The sequence below is a fragment of the Mustela nigripes genome, chromosome 17 (genome assembly GCF_022355385.1).
Source record: "Mustela nigripes isolate SB6536 chromosome 17, MUSNIG.SB6536, whole genome shotgun sequence".
Lineage (NCBI taxonomy): Eukaryota > Metazoa > Chordata > Mammalia > Carnivora > Mustelidae > Mustela > Mustela nigripes.
Window position 1 is genome coordinate 25,075,355 of NC_081573.1, and position 18,008 is coordinate 25,093,362.

The 18,008-nt window shown below is 35.8% G+C and overlaps 1 protein-coding gene across 1 annotated transcript in view; it reads left to right on the forward strand.

Moving 5' to 3' along the window:
• The window catches only part of PHKB (phosphorylase kinase regulatory subunit beta), a 230,275-nt gene that overhangs the window by 128,970 nt on the left and 83,297 nt on the right, over positions 1-18,008 (forward strand). Inside the window, exon 14 of the mRNA XM_059381622.1 lies at positions 6,735-6,893. Within this exon, the coding sequence (XP_059237605.1) occupies positions 6,735-6,893 (159 nt within the window). The remainder of the gene's footprint in view (positions 1-6,734; positions 6,894-18,008) is intronic.

The window sequence follows — 18,008 nt, forward strand, 5'->3', positions numbered from 1 at the left end:
TCCCTTGAATCATATCTGTTAGTATTCAGTGGTAGATCATTGATGCATTGAGGGGGTAGTTTAGTGTACAACAGTTTAGTCTTTGTCATGTTCAGAAAGTGATGTTCAAACTCTTCTTTGTGTATCAAAGATCTTTTAACTGGTTTAGATACAAATATCACTATTGATTGCCTTTCTGAAAGGAGCTAAAGGAATGGAAAAGGCAGAATTCTAGGTCAGTCACTGTGGTTTCAAAATCCCACAGAAGCAACCAGGGTGCCTGAACCAATAGGTTGCCCAAGCGGTGAACTGGGGAAAATGGTTATAGTCCGTGAGCCCAAGAGGCACTCTCAGCTAAGGTCACCATAAACTATGAGCCAGGCCAGTAGCGAGAGCACTCTTTGCCTGCACACCAGAAAAAGACTGGGACATGTGGGCCATGTTACCAACCCCTGGGAGGGTCCAAAGAGCTGCACCAAAGAGGCAACAGCTCTCAGAGTGGCAGCAGCTCTGGAAAGGACAATAAAGCAGAACCCAGCTGGCATGTGGGAGTAGTGGAGGAGGGTGTATCTGTGTAAGCCCACAGATACTTCCAGTCCCAAAGATACAAAGTGCAGACATGCTTGTGGGTCTCTAGGAATGCTCCCAGGATAATTGCAGTCTGTGATCATGTGGCTCTGGGCCAAGGATCCAGTCAAGGCCATTTTTGCTCTGACCCTCTGAAGAGTCATGAAAAATCAGCAAGGAACGAAAACCACACAGAGGACCAGCTCACCTTGAGGCCATCCTCCTGACAAGGGATGGTGCAATTCCACCCAGGCAAAGAAACCCGAGAAGCAGAACAGGAGGTACCTCCCCTAGAAGACAGACTGGAAGAATAGGTGAATGACAAGCTAATAGATCTCAAGGGTCTGTAAAAGTCCAGCACTATAGGAAAATAATATATTGAGCTCCAGGTGTTTCCTCACAACTTGTTTTTCCTTCAGTCTAAAATTTTACTTTTTTTTTTTTTTTACATTTTTCCCATTATAACTAGATCCTTATTTTACCAATTTATGTTTTTAAGTGGCTTTTTAACCTTTTATTCCACATCAACATTTTATAGATTTATGCCTCATTCTAGTCCTTTTTTCATGCTATTAAATTTTATTTTATTTATTTAAAAAATATTTAATATATTTTAAAAATATATTTTAAAAAGACTTTATTTATTTAATTTATTTATTTGACAGAGAGAGATATAGCAAGAGAGGGAACACAAGCAGGGGCAGTAGGAGAGGGAAAAGTGGGCTTCCCGCAGAGTAGGGAGCCCTATGCGGGACTCAGTCCCAGGACCCTGGCATCATGACCTGAGCCGAAGGCAGACATTTAACAACTGAGCCACCCAGGTGCCCTAAGTTTTATTTTATATATATATGAACTTTGTTTTCTTTGCATATTTGGGATGTAGTGTCTTCTAACACACAAACCTAAATTCAGTTAGGAATAAGTAGAATCACCCTGCTTGTCCACCCTGAGAGATTATAGTCTTTCTCCACCATCCCATTGTACCCCCCCCCATTTTTATTGTTTTGTTCATTTTGGCTTTGTTCGCATTTCTGTGGTGGCTGCAGATAATTTTAGATTTTTTCCTGTGGTGCATTTTGCTTGGGTCATGGTTGATATTTTGGACTCTATTCATTTGCTGATCCATCCTTCTTGGGCAGAATGACTAGAACTCACAACAAAGGAAGGAACCAGAGGCAATGTTCTCTGCCACAGAGCTAATCTATATGGATATAAGCAAGATGTCAGAGATAGAATTCAGGAGAGCAGTTATAAAGTTAATAGCTCGGTTTGAAAAAAGCATACATGACAATACAAAATCTCTGAGGGTGGAAATGAGATCTAACCGACAATACAAAATCTCTGAGGGTGGAAATGAGATCTAACCACACAAAACTCAAAAATGCTATTGATAGGATGCAGTCTAAATTGGATGCTCTAAAGCTAGGGACAGTGACTCAGAAGAGAAATTAAGTGATCCAGAGGACAGGCTGATGGAAAGGAAGGAAGCTGAGGAAAAGACAGAGAAACAAATTATAGCCCATGAAGAAAGGCATATAGAATTTAATGATGCCTTGAAAAGAACCAATGTCAGAATCATTGGGATCCAAAGAGTGGAAAGAGAGAAGGCTAGAAAGTATATTTGAGCAAATCATGGCTGAGAACTTCCCTAATGTGGGGAATGAAACAAACATTCATGTCTAAGAGGCAGAGAGGACTCCTCACAAAATCAATAAAAATAGATCAACACCCTGACGTGTAATAGTAAAGCTTGCAAATCTTTGAGCCAAAGAAGCTATCCTGAGAGCAGCTAGGGAAAGTAGACTCCATACTTTGGAGGAGGAACATCGGAATAACATGAAATCTATCCACAGAATCCTGGTGGGCATGAAAAGCCAGCAAGATACATTCAGGATATTAAATGAGAAGAACATGCAGCCAAGAACACTTTATCCAGCAAGGCTGTCATTGAGAATAGAAGGAGAAAGAAAGTGTTCCCAGGACAGATGGAAAGAATATATGACCACCAAGAAATATTAAGGGGGATTCTGTAATTGAAAGGAGACCCCAAGAGTAATGTAGACCAAAAAATAACAGAGAGAGTCTACAGGAACAGGGACTTCACAGGCAATACAATGGCACTAAGTTCATATCTTTCAATAGTTACTCAATGTAAGTGGGCTGATGGTCCCATCAAAAGACACAGAGTTTCAGATTAGATAAAAAAGCAGGACCGATCCATATGCTGTCTACAGGAGACTCATTTTGAACATATTGAAAGTGAGGGGATGGAGAAAAATTTACCACTCCAGCAGACCACAAAAAAAAGCTGGGGTAGCAATCCTCATATCAGCCAAACTTGATTTTAAACAAAGAATCATAAGAGTTATAGAGGACACTATATCATACTTAAAGGGTGTATTGAACAAGAAGATCTAACAATTTTGAATATCTATGCCTCCAACATGGGACCAGCACTTATTATTAGCAGTTATATGCCAACAAACTAGGTAATTTGGAAGAAATGGATATTCCTGGAAACTTATAATATATCATGACTGAAACAAGAAAAAATAGACAATCGGAACAGACCAATAACCAGCAAGGAAATTGAAACAGTTATCAAAAACCTCCCCAAAAACAAAAGTCCAAGGCCAGGTGACTTCCCAGAGTAATTCTACCAAACATTTAAAGAAGAGATAATACCTATTCTACTGAAGGTGTTTCAAAAAATAAAAATGGAAGAAAACTTCCAAACTCTTTCTATGAGGCCAGCATTACCCTGATCCCCAAACCAGGCAAAGACCCCAACAAAAAGGAGAATTGCCGACAAAAATCCCTGATGAATATGGATGGATGCCAAAATACTCATCAAGATCCTAGTCAATAGGATCCAACAGTACATTAAAGGGATTATTCACTACCACCAGGTCAGATTTATTCTGGCATGCAAGGGCAGTTTAACATTCGCAGATCAATCAACGTGATAGATCACATCAACAAAAGAGGAGACAAGAACCATATGATCCTCTCAATTGATGCAGAAAATGCACTTAACAAAATAGAGCATCCTTTCTTGATTAAAACTCTTCACAGTGGAGGGTTAGAGGGAACATACCTCAATCTCATAAAAGCCATCTTTGAAAAGCACACAGCAAATATCATTCTCACTGGGGAAAAACTGGGAGCTTTTCCCTTAATGTCAGGAACAGGACAGGAATGCTCACTGTCACCACTATTGTTCAACATAGTAGTAGAAGTCCTAGCCTCAGCAATCAGACAACAAAAAGAAAAGGCATTCAACTTGGCAAGGAAGTCAAACCCTCGCTCTTCATAGATGACATAATACTTTATGTGGAAAACCCAAAAGACTCCACCTCCAAATCACTAGAACTCATAAAGCAAATCAGCAATGTGGCAGAATACAAAATCAATGCACAGAAATCAGTCGCTTTTCTATACACTAACAATGTGACTGAAGAAGGAGAAATTAAGGAATAAATTCCACTTACAACTGCACCAAAAACCAAGATACCTAGGAATAAAACTAACCAAAGAGTTAAAGGATCTACACTCTAGAAACCACTGAACACTTACAAAAGAAACTGAGGAAGACACAAAGAGATGGAAAAACATTCCGTGCTCATGGATTGGAAGGATAAACATTTTGGAAATGTCTATGCTACCCAGAACCATCTACTCTTTCAATGGAATCCCTGTCAAAAGACCATTGACATTTTTCACAGAGCTGGAACAAACAATCCTAAAATTTTAATGGAACCAGAAAAGATCCTGAATCGCCAGGGGAATGTTGAAAAAGAAAGCCAAAGCTGGGGGCATCACAATGCCTGACTTCAATCTATGTTACAAAGCTGTGCTCATCAAGACAGCATGGTACTGCACACAAAAAAAGACAGATCAGTGGAATAGACTAGAGAGTCCAGAAATGGACCCTCAACTAATGGTTAACTAATCTTTGAGAAAGCAGGAAAAAATATCTAATGGAAAAAAGACAGTCTCTTCAATAAATGGTATTGGGAAAATTAGACAGCCACATGCAGAAGAATGAAAGTGGACCATTTTCTTACACCGTACACAAAGATAAACTCAACATGATGAAAGACCTCACTGTGAGACAGGAATCCATCAAAATCTTTGAGGAGAACACAGACAGCAACCTCTTCTACCTTGGACATAGCAAATTCTTTCAAAACATGTCTCCAAAGGGAAACAAAAGCAAAAATGAACTATTGGGACTTAATCAAGATAGAAAGCTTCTTCCCAGCAAAGGAAACAACCAATAAAACTAAAGGAAATGTATGGAATGGAAGAAGATATTTGCACATGTTATTATAGATAAAGGGCGGGTATCCAGGATCTATAAAGAACTCCAGCTGAACTCCCAGAAAAGCAAATAATCCCATCAAGAAAAGGGCGGAAGACATGAATAGACACTTCTCCAAGGAAGACATACCAATGACTAACAGACACATGAAAAAAATGCTCCATGGCACTTGCCAGCAGGGAAATACAAATCAAAACCACAATGAGATACCACCTTACACCAGTTAGGTCAGCAAAAATTAATAAGACTCGAAACAACAAATGTTGATGAAGATGTGGAGTCAAGGGAACCCTCTTACACTGTTGGTGGGAGTGCAAGCTAGTACAGCCACTCTGGAAAACAATAGGGAGGTTCCTCAAGACACTAAAAATATAGCTACCCTACAACTCAGCAATTACACTACTAGGTATATACCACAAAGATACAGGTGTAGTGAAAGAAAGGGGCACATGCACCCCAGTGTTCATAGCATCAGTGTCCATAGTAACCGAACTATGGAAGGAGTCCAGACATCCTTCAGCAGATGAATGGATAAAGATGTGGTTCATATATACAATGGAATATTGCTCAACCATCAGAAAGGAGGAATACATTTACATTGACATGGATGAAACTGAAGGGGATTATGCTAAGTGAAATAAGTCAATTGGAGAAAGACAATTATCATATGGTTTCACTCATTATGTCGAACATAAGGAATAGTGCAGAGGCAATAGGGGAAGGGAGGGAAACTGAATGGGAAGAGATAGAGACAGAGACAAACCATATAAAACTCTTGACTCTGGGAAACCAACTGAGGGTTGCAGAAGGGGAGGTGGGAGGTTGGATGGGGTAAATGGGTGATGGGCATTAAGGAGGGCACATGATGTGATGAGCACTGGGTGGTGTATACAACTAGTGAATGAATCCCTGAACATTATATCAGAAACTAATGTTTTGTACTATATGTTGAATAATTGAATTTAAAATAAATAAAAAAGGAAACAAACAAACCAAATATCTCAATTGATAGATGTATAAAGGAAAAAAATCAGGGGGAAATTTATGCCATTTTATTAGGAAAAATAAATTTACCCAGGGTTGATAGTACAAAAAGTCTTCTTTAGCATTCTACAAGAGTGTTGTTTTTTTCTTTATGTTACCCACAAAGATTTTAGGTTTTAAATGAGAAATTTTAGTTTCTATCAAGGAATGTATTTATTTATTTATTTCCAGGATTTTATTTAAATTCAATTCAGTTAACATATAGAGTATTATTGATTTCAGGAGAAAGATTTAGTAATTTATTACTTGCATATAATGCCCTATGCTCATTACAACACATGCCCTTCAAGGAATGTTTTAAACAAGTTGCTCACAGAGGAGGATGGATTTTTTTTTTTCCTCTTCAATGATATTAAATGGTAGATATTGGATTTGATGTTTAAAATGAGGATTTCTTTGCTTTAAGCAATGGCTCAGGGTTATAATTCTTCATTTGAGATTACACGGTATCTCATTTGTAATGCTTCTACAGACTAATCCTATTAAAGAAAACTTGTATGGCTCTAAATGTTTGCATACTGTATTTTTGTTGATTCATTTAAAGGTGTTAAAATTAAATGTTGTTAAAGGAGATTATGTACGTATTATTGGCTAAAGCATAGCATATTCTGTCAAATTAGTGTTAAAATCAAGGAGCTTTTTCCATGTTTTTCACTGGCAGTTTCTGAGGCCATTATATCCAATTTCCTGTAGCTGATCAAATCTCTTACTTTCTTTAGAACCCGTCTCTCTCTGTTTTCTAACATTTCAGTTTCTTGAGGGGAAAATTTGGGAGGACACTGGTCTTTGTATTTTAAATATGTATTTTTAAACTCCATAGGCTATCCTGTCATACCAAAGTACTATTACGTGCCAGCTGATTTTGTAGAATACGAGAAAAGAAACCCTGGTAGTCAAAAGCGATTTCCTAGCAACTGTGGCCGTGATGGAAAACTCTTTCTTTGGGGACAAGCCCTTTATATCATTGCAAAACTCCTGGGTAAGTAGAGAAGTTTGGGAACATTTTTTTCCCTTGATACCACGCTGTTAGAAATAAGTATATCTTTGCTCTCATCTTTCTTGGATTTGTGTGGTGTTTCCTACTATTAAGAGGTCTTGGGGAAGTTTCTTAGTATGTAAAGCTATATTAATATGTCTGTTTCACTTAGTAATGATGGACAGTTTCTGGGAAGAATGTCAAATAGGTGTGAGTACCATTATGATCATTTAGGGGCTTCATTCAGCTTGGTGGATAGGTTTCTAGCAGGAGGCTGTGGAAACTTTGAGTTACTTTTATATAACATAACAAAAATTCTGATTTTATGCTTGCTCATAGCTTTAGTAAACCACTTGTCAAAAGGAATTGGTTAACTCAAAGTTCTCTTCTTTCCCATAAATATGCATTGGTAATTTACTCAGTTAGCTTAGAGGCTTAATGGGACCATTATTCATAATTTTTTGAGGATTTTTCAACTTCTCCCAAAACTTCTGCCGAATATGAGCACTCTTTGGACATATTGAGATGAAGGCTAATTTAAGGAACGCACACACAAAAGCATTATTATGCATCTTTCTGCATCATTGCTTGCTTAAATTTCAAATATTATTAGCATTCCCATCAAAAAGGCTATCAAATTAGAGTCAGAATTTCTTAATGGCAAACAAATTATGAAACAGGCTGATTGTAGATACTGTATGTACCTGCACTAAAAGAACTGCTTACCGTGTGAAGTATGTTATTGTCTTTGCTGTTCCCAGTATTACTGCATAAATGCTAAATTTGTTTGTGTTGTAAGAATAATCATCTTGGATTTCTTTCTTTCTTTTTTTTTACATTCCATTAGGGAAGAATATTTCAGATTTCCAATTCAAGCTTTACACAAATGACATATAAAAGCACACAGAAGCTAACCAAAAAAGAGAAAATTAAGTTAATGCTGTTTTCAATTTGCTTGTTTCCTAACTGCATTTTCCAGGTCTCCATATATACTTAATGCTAATTTAAGAACCTGTAGAAAAATTTTCTTCTTTTAAGGGGACAGCTTTTTGATAAGGAGTTGATATTATTTATACAGGTATTGCTTTTAGATTTTCCAAAAGAAAAAAATATATATACACCTGAAGTAGTTTTCTTAGAATCAAGCCAAGTTGGCAAGGTTATCTCTGGCTAGAATATTATTTTCCATCTCACTAGCATGAATACAAAGGAGTCTTCTGGTGATACAGTTAAATAAAACATGTTGTAGTAAAGGAGTAGTTAACTGATCTAAGGATAAAAATTTTAACATCTGAATCATAAATTTCTATATATTGGAGCTTGGAAATTATAATTGAGCTTAATGAAATTTTTCCGATTCTGAGGTTGAAAACTAGAACTTGGGATATTGAGTTTGAGATCTAAACCTTTATCATCCTGCTTTTTGCTCTGTATCTGGACTGTGATTAAGTGCTAGGAAGAGTGCTATTTGAGCAAAGTCTATGGATAAAATTGAGGAGGCTAATGAATTGGGAATGCAGAATTGACTGTACTATACATAAGCAACTTGGGTTTTTAAAAAGGAAGAAATTGAAAATAGTATCAGTCAGAGAAAGCATTGTACCTTCCTTACTCTAAAATAAATGTATTGAATGTAGACAGATTTTGATTGTAGATAGCATTTCCTTATGTTAAGATGAGTGTGAACAGAAATAGTCCAGGCCAGACCTTCTCATTTCTGTTTCATGACCAAAAAGAAGAAAAACTTCAAAGAAAGAGTCTATTTCTCTTTTCCCTGCTGAGATCCTAAAAAGGCAGTTGAGAACATACAGAAGGTGTGTTGCAAACTATGAAACCACAAACTTTCTCTGCTGCTGAAAAAAGAGATGCTACATATTCATTAGCACTCTAACCTAGCTGTGTGTCATCTGGTTAACAAACTCACTGGTTAAGATGAATAAGATCTCAGAAGACTGAATCATTTAGTTACTCTTAACTCTTATATACTTGCCCCTAAGAACATTAAACTTCTATGGATGTTATTGAGATTCCAGGTGCCACATTTACTAACAAAGTCTTATTTATTCATTAAAGGGGCATGGTTGGATATTTGCTTAACAGCATTTTGTGGGTCCATTTAATTGGAATTAACTGAAAATAATAGAATAGTAAATTTTTGAAATTATTCTATGATATATGGTTTACCAATTCAGGCCAGTTTGCATCCAGTGAAATCTAGTAAGAATATTTTGCGTATATATATATATATATATATATATACACACACACACACACACATATATACACACACACACACATATATATACACACACACACACATACATATATATATACACACACACACATATATATATATATACACACACACACCCTAATGAATAATTATGCAACAAAACTATGTGACTTTCATCCCATTGTTAGAGCAAAAAGACTCAATATGCTTTTCCTGGCCTAAGACCTGAAATACCTAGTGTATTCTTAGAAAATAATTATTACAGTACTTCTTTCTTTAGAAAATTCAGATTTTAAGAAAATCAGTAGTTGCTATAAAATAAGTCAAAAGTTACAAATATTAATTTTATTTATTTATATATATCTGACATAGAATTGCTATTACTGGAATACTATATTCTAATGTTTTCTTACAGTATTATATTATAGAAAATATTAGAGATAATTAAAAATAAAATCAAGTTTACATCTGATCTTCAGGCAAAACATGATGATTGTTAGTATTTGCTGTCTATCCCTTGTTCTTTTTTTTTATATAACTTTTTTTTTATTACATGTTAGTTTTTGATGTAGTGTTCCATGATAAACATGCTTATTTAAACCAGATAAGACATATTTTAAGATATAACATTTGAGGGGCACCTGGGTGGCTCAGTGGGTTAAAGCCTCTGCCTTTGGCTCAGGTCATGATCTCAGGGTCTTGGGATCAAGCCCCGCATTGGGCTCTCTGCTCAGGAGGGAGCCTGCTTTACCTTCTCTGTCTGCCCGACTCTCTGCCTACTTGTGATCTCTCTCTGTGTCAAATAAATAAAATCTTAAAAAAAAAAAAAAAGAACAATGGAGGTTGGACAGCCATTTATTCTAGCAGCAGAACTGGCTGCTAGAATAATAATTTGCGGGGCCCCGTGCAAAATGAAAACGCCTCTCTGCCTACTTGTGATCTCTCTGTCAAATAAATAAAAAAATCTTAAAAAAAATATAATATTTGACTTGTCTTAGAATAAAATGATCATTAGCTATACCTTTAATCATTATTTAAATTTGGAAGTTTAGAAACCTGCCATAGAAGAGATGATCAGTCTCTAGAATACAGTGTATCTTTTTTTCCCGTATTTTTAAATTTAAATTTAGTTAATTAACATATATTATTGGTTTCAGAGGTACAGGCCTATGATTCATCAGTCTTATATAACACCCACTGTTCATTATATTACATGTCCTCCTTAATGCCCATCACCTTAATATCCTTCCTCCAACCCTCAGTTTGTTTCCTGTGATTAAGAGTCTCTTTTAGTTTGTCTCCCTCTCTGGTTTAGTCTTGTTCTATTTTTTCCTCTCTTCCCCTGTGATCTTTTGTTTTGTTTCTTAAATTCCACATATCAGTGAGATCATATGATAATTGTTTTTCTGTGATTGACTTATTTCGCTTTGCGTAATACCCTCTAGTTCCATCCACGTCACTGCAAGTGGCAAGATTTCATTTATTTTGGTGGCTGCATAATATTCCATATATATGTGTGTGTGTGTGTGTGTATACACACACGCACGTGTGCGCGCACACACACACACACACATGCCACATCTTGTTTATCCATTCATCTGTTGATGGAGATTTGGGCTCTTTCCATAGTTTGGCTATTTTAGACATTGCTACTATAAACATTGGGGTGCAAATGCCCTTTCAGATCACTACATTTGTATCTTTGAGGTGTACCTTTTTAAGTGTTTTGCAAAAATAACTTCAAAAGTATTTATCACATAAAAGTCACTTGAAAAACCATGATCTTTGAATTGGATTTTTTTTTGAAGTTAAGAATACAAGAGAAATGTAACATAAGGTTAATGATAACTAACTCTAAAACTTCCCCAAAGTCATTACTTAACTTTAATATATTTCTTATTCAGTGTTATTAAAAAGAGAAACTAAGAGACCATGTTCCCTGGTCTTAGGTCTGGAAATAGCATATTGAGTTTAGCTTAAAAAAAAATCTGACTTCTAGACTTTAGCTTTTCTTTTCAATATATTTTTAGTTAACTTCCCTTATATCCTGTACATCAGATATTAAGAACATGACCTTCATTTAGGCACCATTATAAGATGCCAAATCATTAAAGATTAGAGCATTATATACTGTGTAACTTAAGATAGGTGGATAGAAGAATGTTTTTAGGATGGATACTTTGAAAATAATAAATATCAAGAGTTAAAATGAGGCATGTTCTCTGATTAAATTTGAAAATATTGAGCAATTTTTTAAAAGATTTAATTTGTTTTAGAGACAAAAAATGCATGAGTGGAGGGAGGGGGAGAGGGAGAGTATCTTCAAGCAGACTCCCCACTGAGCACAGAGCCCAATGTGGGGCTTGATCTCATGATCCATGAAATCATGACCCAAGCCTAAACCAAGAGTTAGAAGCTAGACCACCTGTGCCAACCATATGCCCTAAAATATTGAGCAATTTTAATTAACTACAACTTTCTTTCCAACACACACAAACTCCCAGAATATTCAGGTGAATGAAAATTCTCTTGAATTTTACAAAGGATTATTTTCCTTTTTGAGGGAGGTGTTATTGAATTTCCTAGGAGTGTTAATAAGAGATGTCTAAAGTGATAAGATAGATATAGGGGTATATTAAATTATGCTAAATGTTATATACTTATAAAGTTCCCAACTTAACTTTTTGGGTTCTAATGTTCTTTGGTAAGTCATTTTTTGGAATCCAATTTATTTTCCAGTAGAAACTGTGTTTTAAATGATTATTGACACCCAGCACACTTGTAACCAACCATTTGATATAGATTATTTCTCTTATATAATCATCTTTTTCCTTCACCTCCTTCTCTGCCTGTTTCTCTTCCTATTTTTCTTTTCATGTTTTTCTTGGACTGTGATGGAAAGATTAGGAGTTTCAGAGTCATGAACTTAAGAAACTGGACAGTTCAGGATTTCAGTGAAGTTTCTGCTACTTATCACTTACATGACTTGAAGAATTTTCTTAACTTCTGTATCATCAGTTTTTTTTTTTAAAACTGATGGATGGATTAACTGATGAAGAAATATACATAAAACATTTACTGTGGCACAGATACATACTTAAATGGCTCTATTTCCTGTACTTCCTTCTGCCTTCCCTCTCTCAGCCACTATTTAAGAGATAGTATTTGTTAAAATGTATTTCATAGTTCTTATTAACCAGAAAATCTAGGATGCTCATGGGCCCTCCTTGTATGTACCCCCATAGTCACAAAACATCACAAGAATAAAATGCTTCCCTAATTGCTACTTAATCTTTTGTCTTCTCTGTGATTTAGCTGCAGAGGCCTACTGTATGCTAGTCACTGATATCCAGTAGCCCTACAGCAAGAAAATGACAACCTAGGAAATATATACTACTTCCTAATTCTAATGTTTGTAGCTAAGGTAAATTCATTTGCATTTGATTTCATTCATGGTATTTTTTGCCCAATTGACGTCAGATATAAAAACTAGTGATTAAGCCTGGAAACCTAAATGCTTTTAAAAGTTAAATTTAGTGATAAAGTGCCCCCTAGTGTGCACGAGGACAAAAGAAATTGGTCTTGATTTTCTTTCTTTCTTTTTTTTTTTTTTAATTTTTATTTATTTATTTGACAAAGAGAGATACAGCAAGGTTGGGAACACAAGCAGGGGGAGTGGGAGAGGGATAAGCAGGCTTCCAGCTGAGCAGGGAGCCCAATGTGGGGCTCCATCCAAGGATCCTGGGATCATGACCTGAGCAAAAGGCAGCTGCTTAACGACTGAGCCACCCTTGGCACCCGGGTCTTGATTTTCATTGGTCTCTTGACTTCAAAAGCAGTTGACTCCTTACTCAGTATAGGACAAGGTTTTGGTACTGATCAGTTAAAGATAAAACGAACAGATAAAGAGTATACAGATACATTTCTACATTGTGGTTGCTAAGAGATTTCCCAGCTGTTACACTTCAGGAAACTTCAAGCAGAAAGACATCGATTTCTAAGCACTTTTGTTATCTTTTTCATGGTATCTGTGTGATTGCTAGTGCCCTGAAGTGAGATTTCTGGGCAGTAGGCATTATAAACATCTTGCAAGCACATGTAATACAGTATGACTCTAAAAGCTTCACCTAAGAAGATTTTCTTCCTTTAGCTTATTATATAAATTTCTGGCTTTCTTAAAACTAAAATTTTTAGTTAAATTGCTACTAAGGCTAGGAAACTTGTATAAAAATTTATGATCCCACCCTTAAATATATTAGTAAAATTGAATATAAAAGCAGTAATGCCTGGAGTCTGAGAAGACTGCATACATCAGACTGTTTCCCAGAAATACTAATAATACCTGCTTTAAAATGTATCCGATTCTGTGCTCTGTCCTTTTTAAGTTTTAACCTAGGTAATCCTCCTAGCTTCATATGAGTCATAACTGAAGCTCAGAAGAGTTTAGCAACTCATCCAAGGTTACATAGCCCGTGACTGATTTACTGATTTATTCTGGAATCTGCAGGGTGATTGTATCACCTCTAACCTTTCTAAATACGCTCATTAAAAATAAAAACCTTGCTTATAATAAAAGATATTAATTTGTATCCTATTTTCATTTACATGCTTATTTTTTAAAAACGATTTCTTAGTGATTTTTTGTCCTCTATGAATTGTCTAGTTTTCTTTGCCCATTTAACTTTGATTTTGATGGGTTTTCTTATCAGTCTGCATGAATGTTTTATGTATTAGGTGTATTGACCTCTTTGGTATTTTCCTAGTTTGTTTGCCTATGAATTTTTTTTTTTTTTTGCATTGCTTTTTGATGAATGAAATTTAAAGTCATTATATAATTAGATCTATCATTGTTTTTCAATTTAATTCTGGCCATGGAATTTAACATTTAATTCTAAGAAATCCATCCCTGTTAGTCAATTGAGTTAAAAGCATTTATAAATTTGAATTTTTTTGGTATGGTATCTGAGGTTGAGGATCTACATTTTCTTTTTCTCTGTCGCTTATTTCTTAATACATGTGTTACTAATAGGTGGCACTACAGCTGAGAATCAGTTAGGCTTAGAAGCACATAATTTTACCCTGTAAATTATCTGCTGAGCCTATTTTAGTGTGTCCTATATAATTTTGGTGTCATGATAAAAAATTACTTGCTCTGTTAAATTTCCTTTGAATTGTCATTTTATTAAAGAAACAAAAATTCTTCTTGATATTTTCTCTTTACCCTCAATAATGATTGAAGTAAACCTGGTGTATTTTTCATAAAATATCTACACACAAAAAATAAAAATATTAATGAACCTAATCTGTTGTCTAAAGATTTAAAGACAGCTGTCCCTATTTATAGAAATGCTTATCTGTGAAGTTTGTTACCATACTATGAAATGTAGAAAGCCATTGGTCTTATATCCTTGTTCCATTATTTTCATTTTAAATATTCTGTAGTTGGTTGGGCACACATTCCTTCAGGCTTTCACTCTTCACCAGAAAGCCAGTACCATGGAACTGGCACAGTGAGGAATTCTGTTTTGCCTCCTGAATGTCCAAAATCAATGCAGTTCAAAAAAATACGTTTATAATATGATCTTTTTGAGGTATTAGTCACTTTTACCATTATGAAAATTAAAGCAATGATTACAGCAATTGATGTTTCCAAATTTGTTAACCCAGTAGTTTATTATTTTGTTTAATAAGTCTCTTGAGCACCTACTATATGGAAGATGATGTGCTAGAAAGTGGGGACTAGCCATGAATGAGAAGCATACAGCCTGTGGGGTTATAGATGAGCACATGGTGGAAGTTCGGATGTCAAGCTGGATATATAGATGTAGCACAAATAGAGAAATGAGAAGGAAATACAAAGAAATAAGCTTTTTCAAGAGACTTGGTTAACTGATCCATATCAATTTTACAGATTAGCATTTATGCTTTCCAGGGATTTAAGATTTACTAATTTTTCTGTCATTTATAAATAACATAATAATAAAGATAGAATTTTATTTCTATAGAAAGACAGTGAAACATTAATTATGTAAAATGCTTGTTGATAGTGGAAATTTTTTCACATCCAATGATCAGACAAATGAGATAGGGAAATAATTTGGTGCTATTTAGAATATCATTGTACTAATCAACCCTGCATCATGAGCTCAACTGATATTAATAAATAGAAATTATATGGCGGTATTAGCCATAATTAAGCCTACATTGATTTGGTTTAAATTTTACAAAAGTGTATTTTTTTTCAGAGGTAGAAGCATATTCTGTGATTTGAATAGGAAAAATATAACATATCAAGGTCTAAGTTATTTGTGGAATGTTTTCTCCTATTGGTATATTTTCCATCTGTGTTGTATACGGTGTCAGTGTTCTTAAAGGGTAAAATTAGTCTAGGCTATGAGTGCAAACTCGAGAGAGAGACTGTGTTTGAATCTAAGCTCTGTCATTTACTTTCTGTGTGCAAGTTGCTGAGCCCCTCCGTGCCTCCATTTTGTCACCCATAAAATGACAAGATTGTGGTGAGGATTAATGAATTAGTATAAATGAACTGCTCAAATGAGGCTAGGAACAGAGTGAGCACCTGTGGTTCCTGTGACAGAGGCAACAGTGCCTGCACTGTTCCTCCTTTCTCTTGTCATGCTATCATTAATATCACTTTTATTATTACTAAAAACATCTTTCAAGAGTTACTAAAAACACCTTCTGTGATTCTGTCTTTTGGATAACATTGCATACGTGCCCTGAAGTTAACCCTAGAATAGAAATACCTGTATAATGAGAAACATTACCCTAGCTGCAAGGAAATTTACAATTGTTTCTGTGGTTGACTTTCTGCTCCGTTTTTCAAATTATTCACTGACTTAAAGAAGTACCTAAAAAACTATGGAAAATTAGGTTGTTGGTTTTTGTTTGTTTGTTTGTTTGGTTGGATTTTTACTAAATATTATACACAGGTAAATTTATATGACATTCAGCATGGTGTCATTTTTATGTAATCAGTAAAGAACTGAAGATCAAATATGAAATGAAGACTTTTCATAGCATAAGTGTAGCAAAAATTGTGCTGATTCACTTTGGAAGAAGTTAGATTCTTTTTTTTTTTTTTTAATGTTGTTCGATTACCTTTACATGTCTCAGTATAACTAAGATAACATTATACATGTGCAGTTGCTGGGACAGTGTATGCCTGTGGTAAATTTGCATAGATACTGCCAACTTGCACTCCAACAAGGTCATGCAGAATTACACTTTGAAGTTTTCTTTTCACCACCCCTTGCTAGCATAGTCCTCTCCATGTCCAAAGAGAATTCCTGTTAAGCCTTAGGTTCTGACTCTCTCTGAGAGGTGTTACAATAGAAGACAGCAGAGAACCACTGACTTAATACCTTCTCCTCACCCTCTCCTCCCAAACTCTAAATTACCTTCATTATTATGCCCTTGGATTTTTTTTTTATTCTTTTTTAACTTAAAAAAATTTTTTTAATAAACATATAATGTATTTTTATCCCCAGGGGTACAGGTCTGTGAATCGCCAGGTTTACACATTTCACAGCACTCATCATAGCACATGCACTCCCCAATGTCCATCCTCACCACCCTCTCCCATCCCCCCTCCCCCCCAGCAACCCTCAGTCTGTTTTTTGAAATTGAGTCTTTTATGGTTTGTCTCCCTCCCAATCCCACCTTCTTTCATTTTTTCTTTTCCTACCCCACAACCCCCCCACATTGCATTTCCACTTCCTCGTATCAGGGAGATCGTATGATAGTTGTCTTTCTCTGATTGACTTATTTCACTAAGCATAATACCATCTAGTTCCATCCATGTCATTGCAAATGGCAAGATTTCATTTCTTTTGATGGCTGCATAGTATTCCATGTGTATATATACCACATCTTCTTTATCCATTCATCTATTGATGGACATCTAGGTTCTTTCCATGGTTTGGCTATTGTGGACATTGCTGCTATAAACATTCGGGTGCACGTGCCCCTTTGGAGCACCACGTTTGTATCTTTAGCATATATACCCAGTAGTGCAATTGCTGGGTAATAGGGTAGCTCTATTTTCAGTTTTTTGAGGAACCTCCACACTGTTTTCCAGAGTGGTTGCACCAGCTTGCATTCCTACCAACATTGTAAGAGAGTTCCCCTCTCCGGATCCTTGCCAGCTTCTGTCATTTCTTGACTTGTTAATTTTAGCCATTCTGACTGGTGTGAGGTGGTATCTCATTGTGGTTTTGATTTGTATTTCCCTGATGCCAAGTTATGTGGATGATTTTTTCATGTGTCTGTTGGCCGTCTGGATGTCTTCTTTGCAGAAATGTCTGTTCATGTCCTCTGCCCATTTCTTGATTGGGTTATTTGTTCTTTGGCTGTTGAGTTTGCTAAGCTCTTTATAGATTTTGGATACTAGCCCTTTATCTGATATGTTGTTTGCAAATATCTTCTCCCATTCTGTCAGTTGTCTTTTGGTTTTGTTCACTGTTTCCTTTGCTGTGCAAAAGCTTTTGATCTTGATGAAATCCCAATAGTTCATTTTTGCCCTTGCTTCGGTTGTCTTTGGCGAAGTTCCTAGGAAGAGGTTGCTGTGGTTGAGGTCAAAGAGGTTGCTGCCTGTGTTCTTCTCAAGGATTTTGATGGATTCCTTTCGCACATTGAGGTCCCTCATCCATTTTGAGTCTATTTTTGTGTGTGGTGTAAGGAAATGGTCCAATTTCATTTTTCTGCATGTGGCTGTCCAATTTTCCCAGAACCATTTGTTGAAGAGGCTGTCTTTTTTCCATTGGACATTCCTTCCTGCTTTGTCGAAGATTAGTTGACCATAGAGTTGAGCGTCTATTTCTGGGCTCTCTATTCTGTTCCATTGATCTATGTGTCTGTTTTTGTGT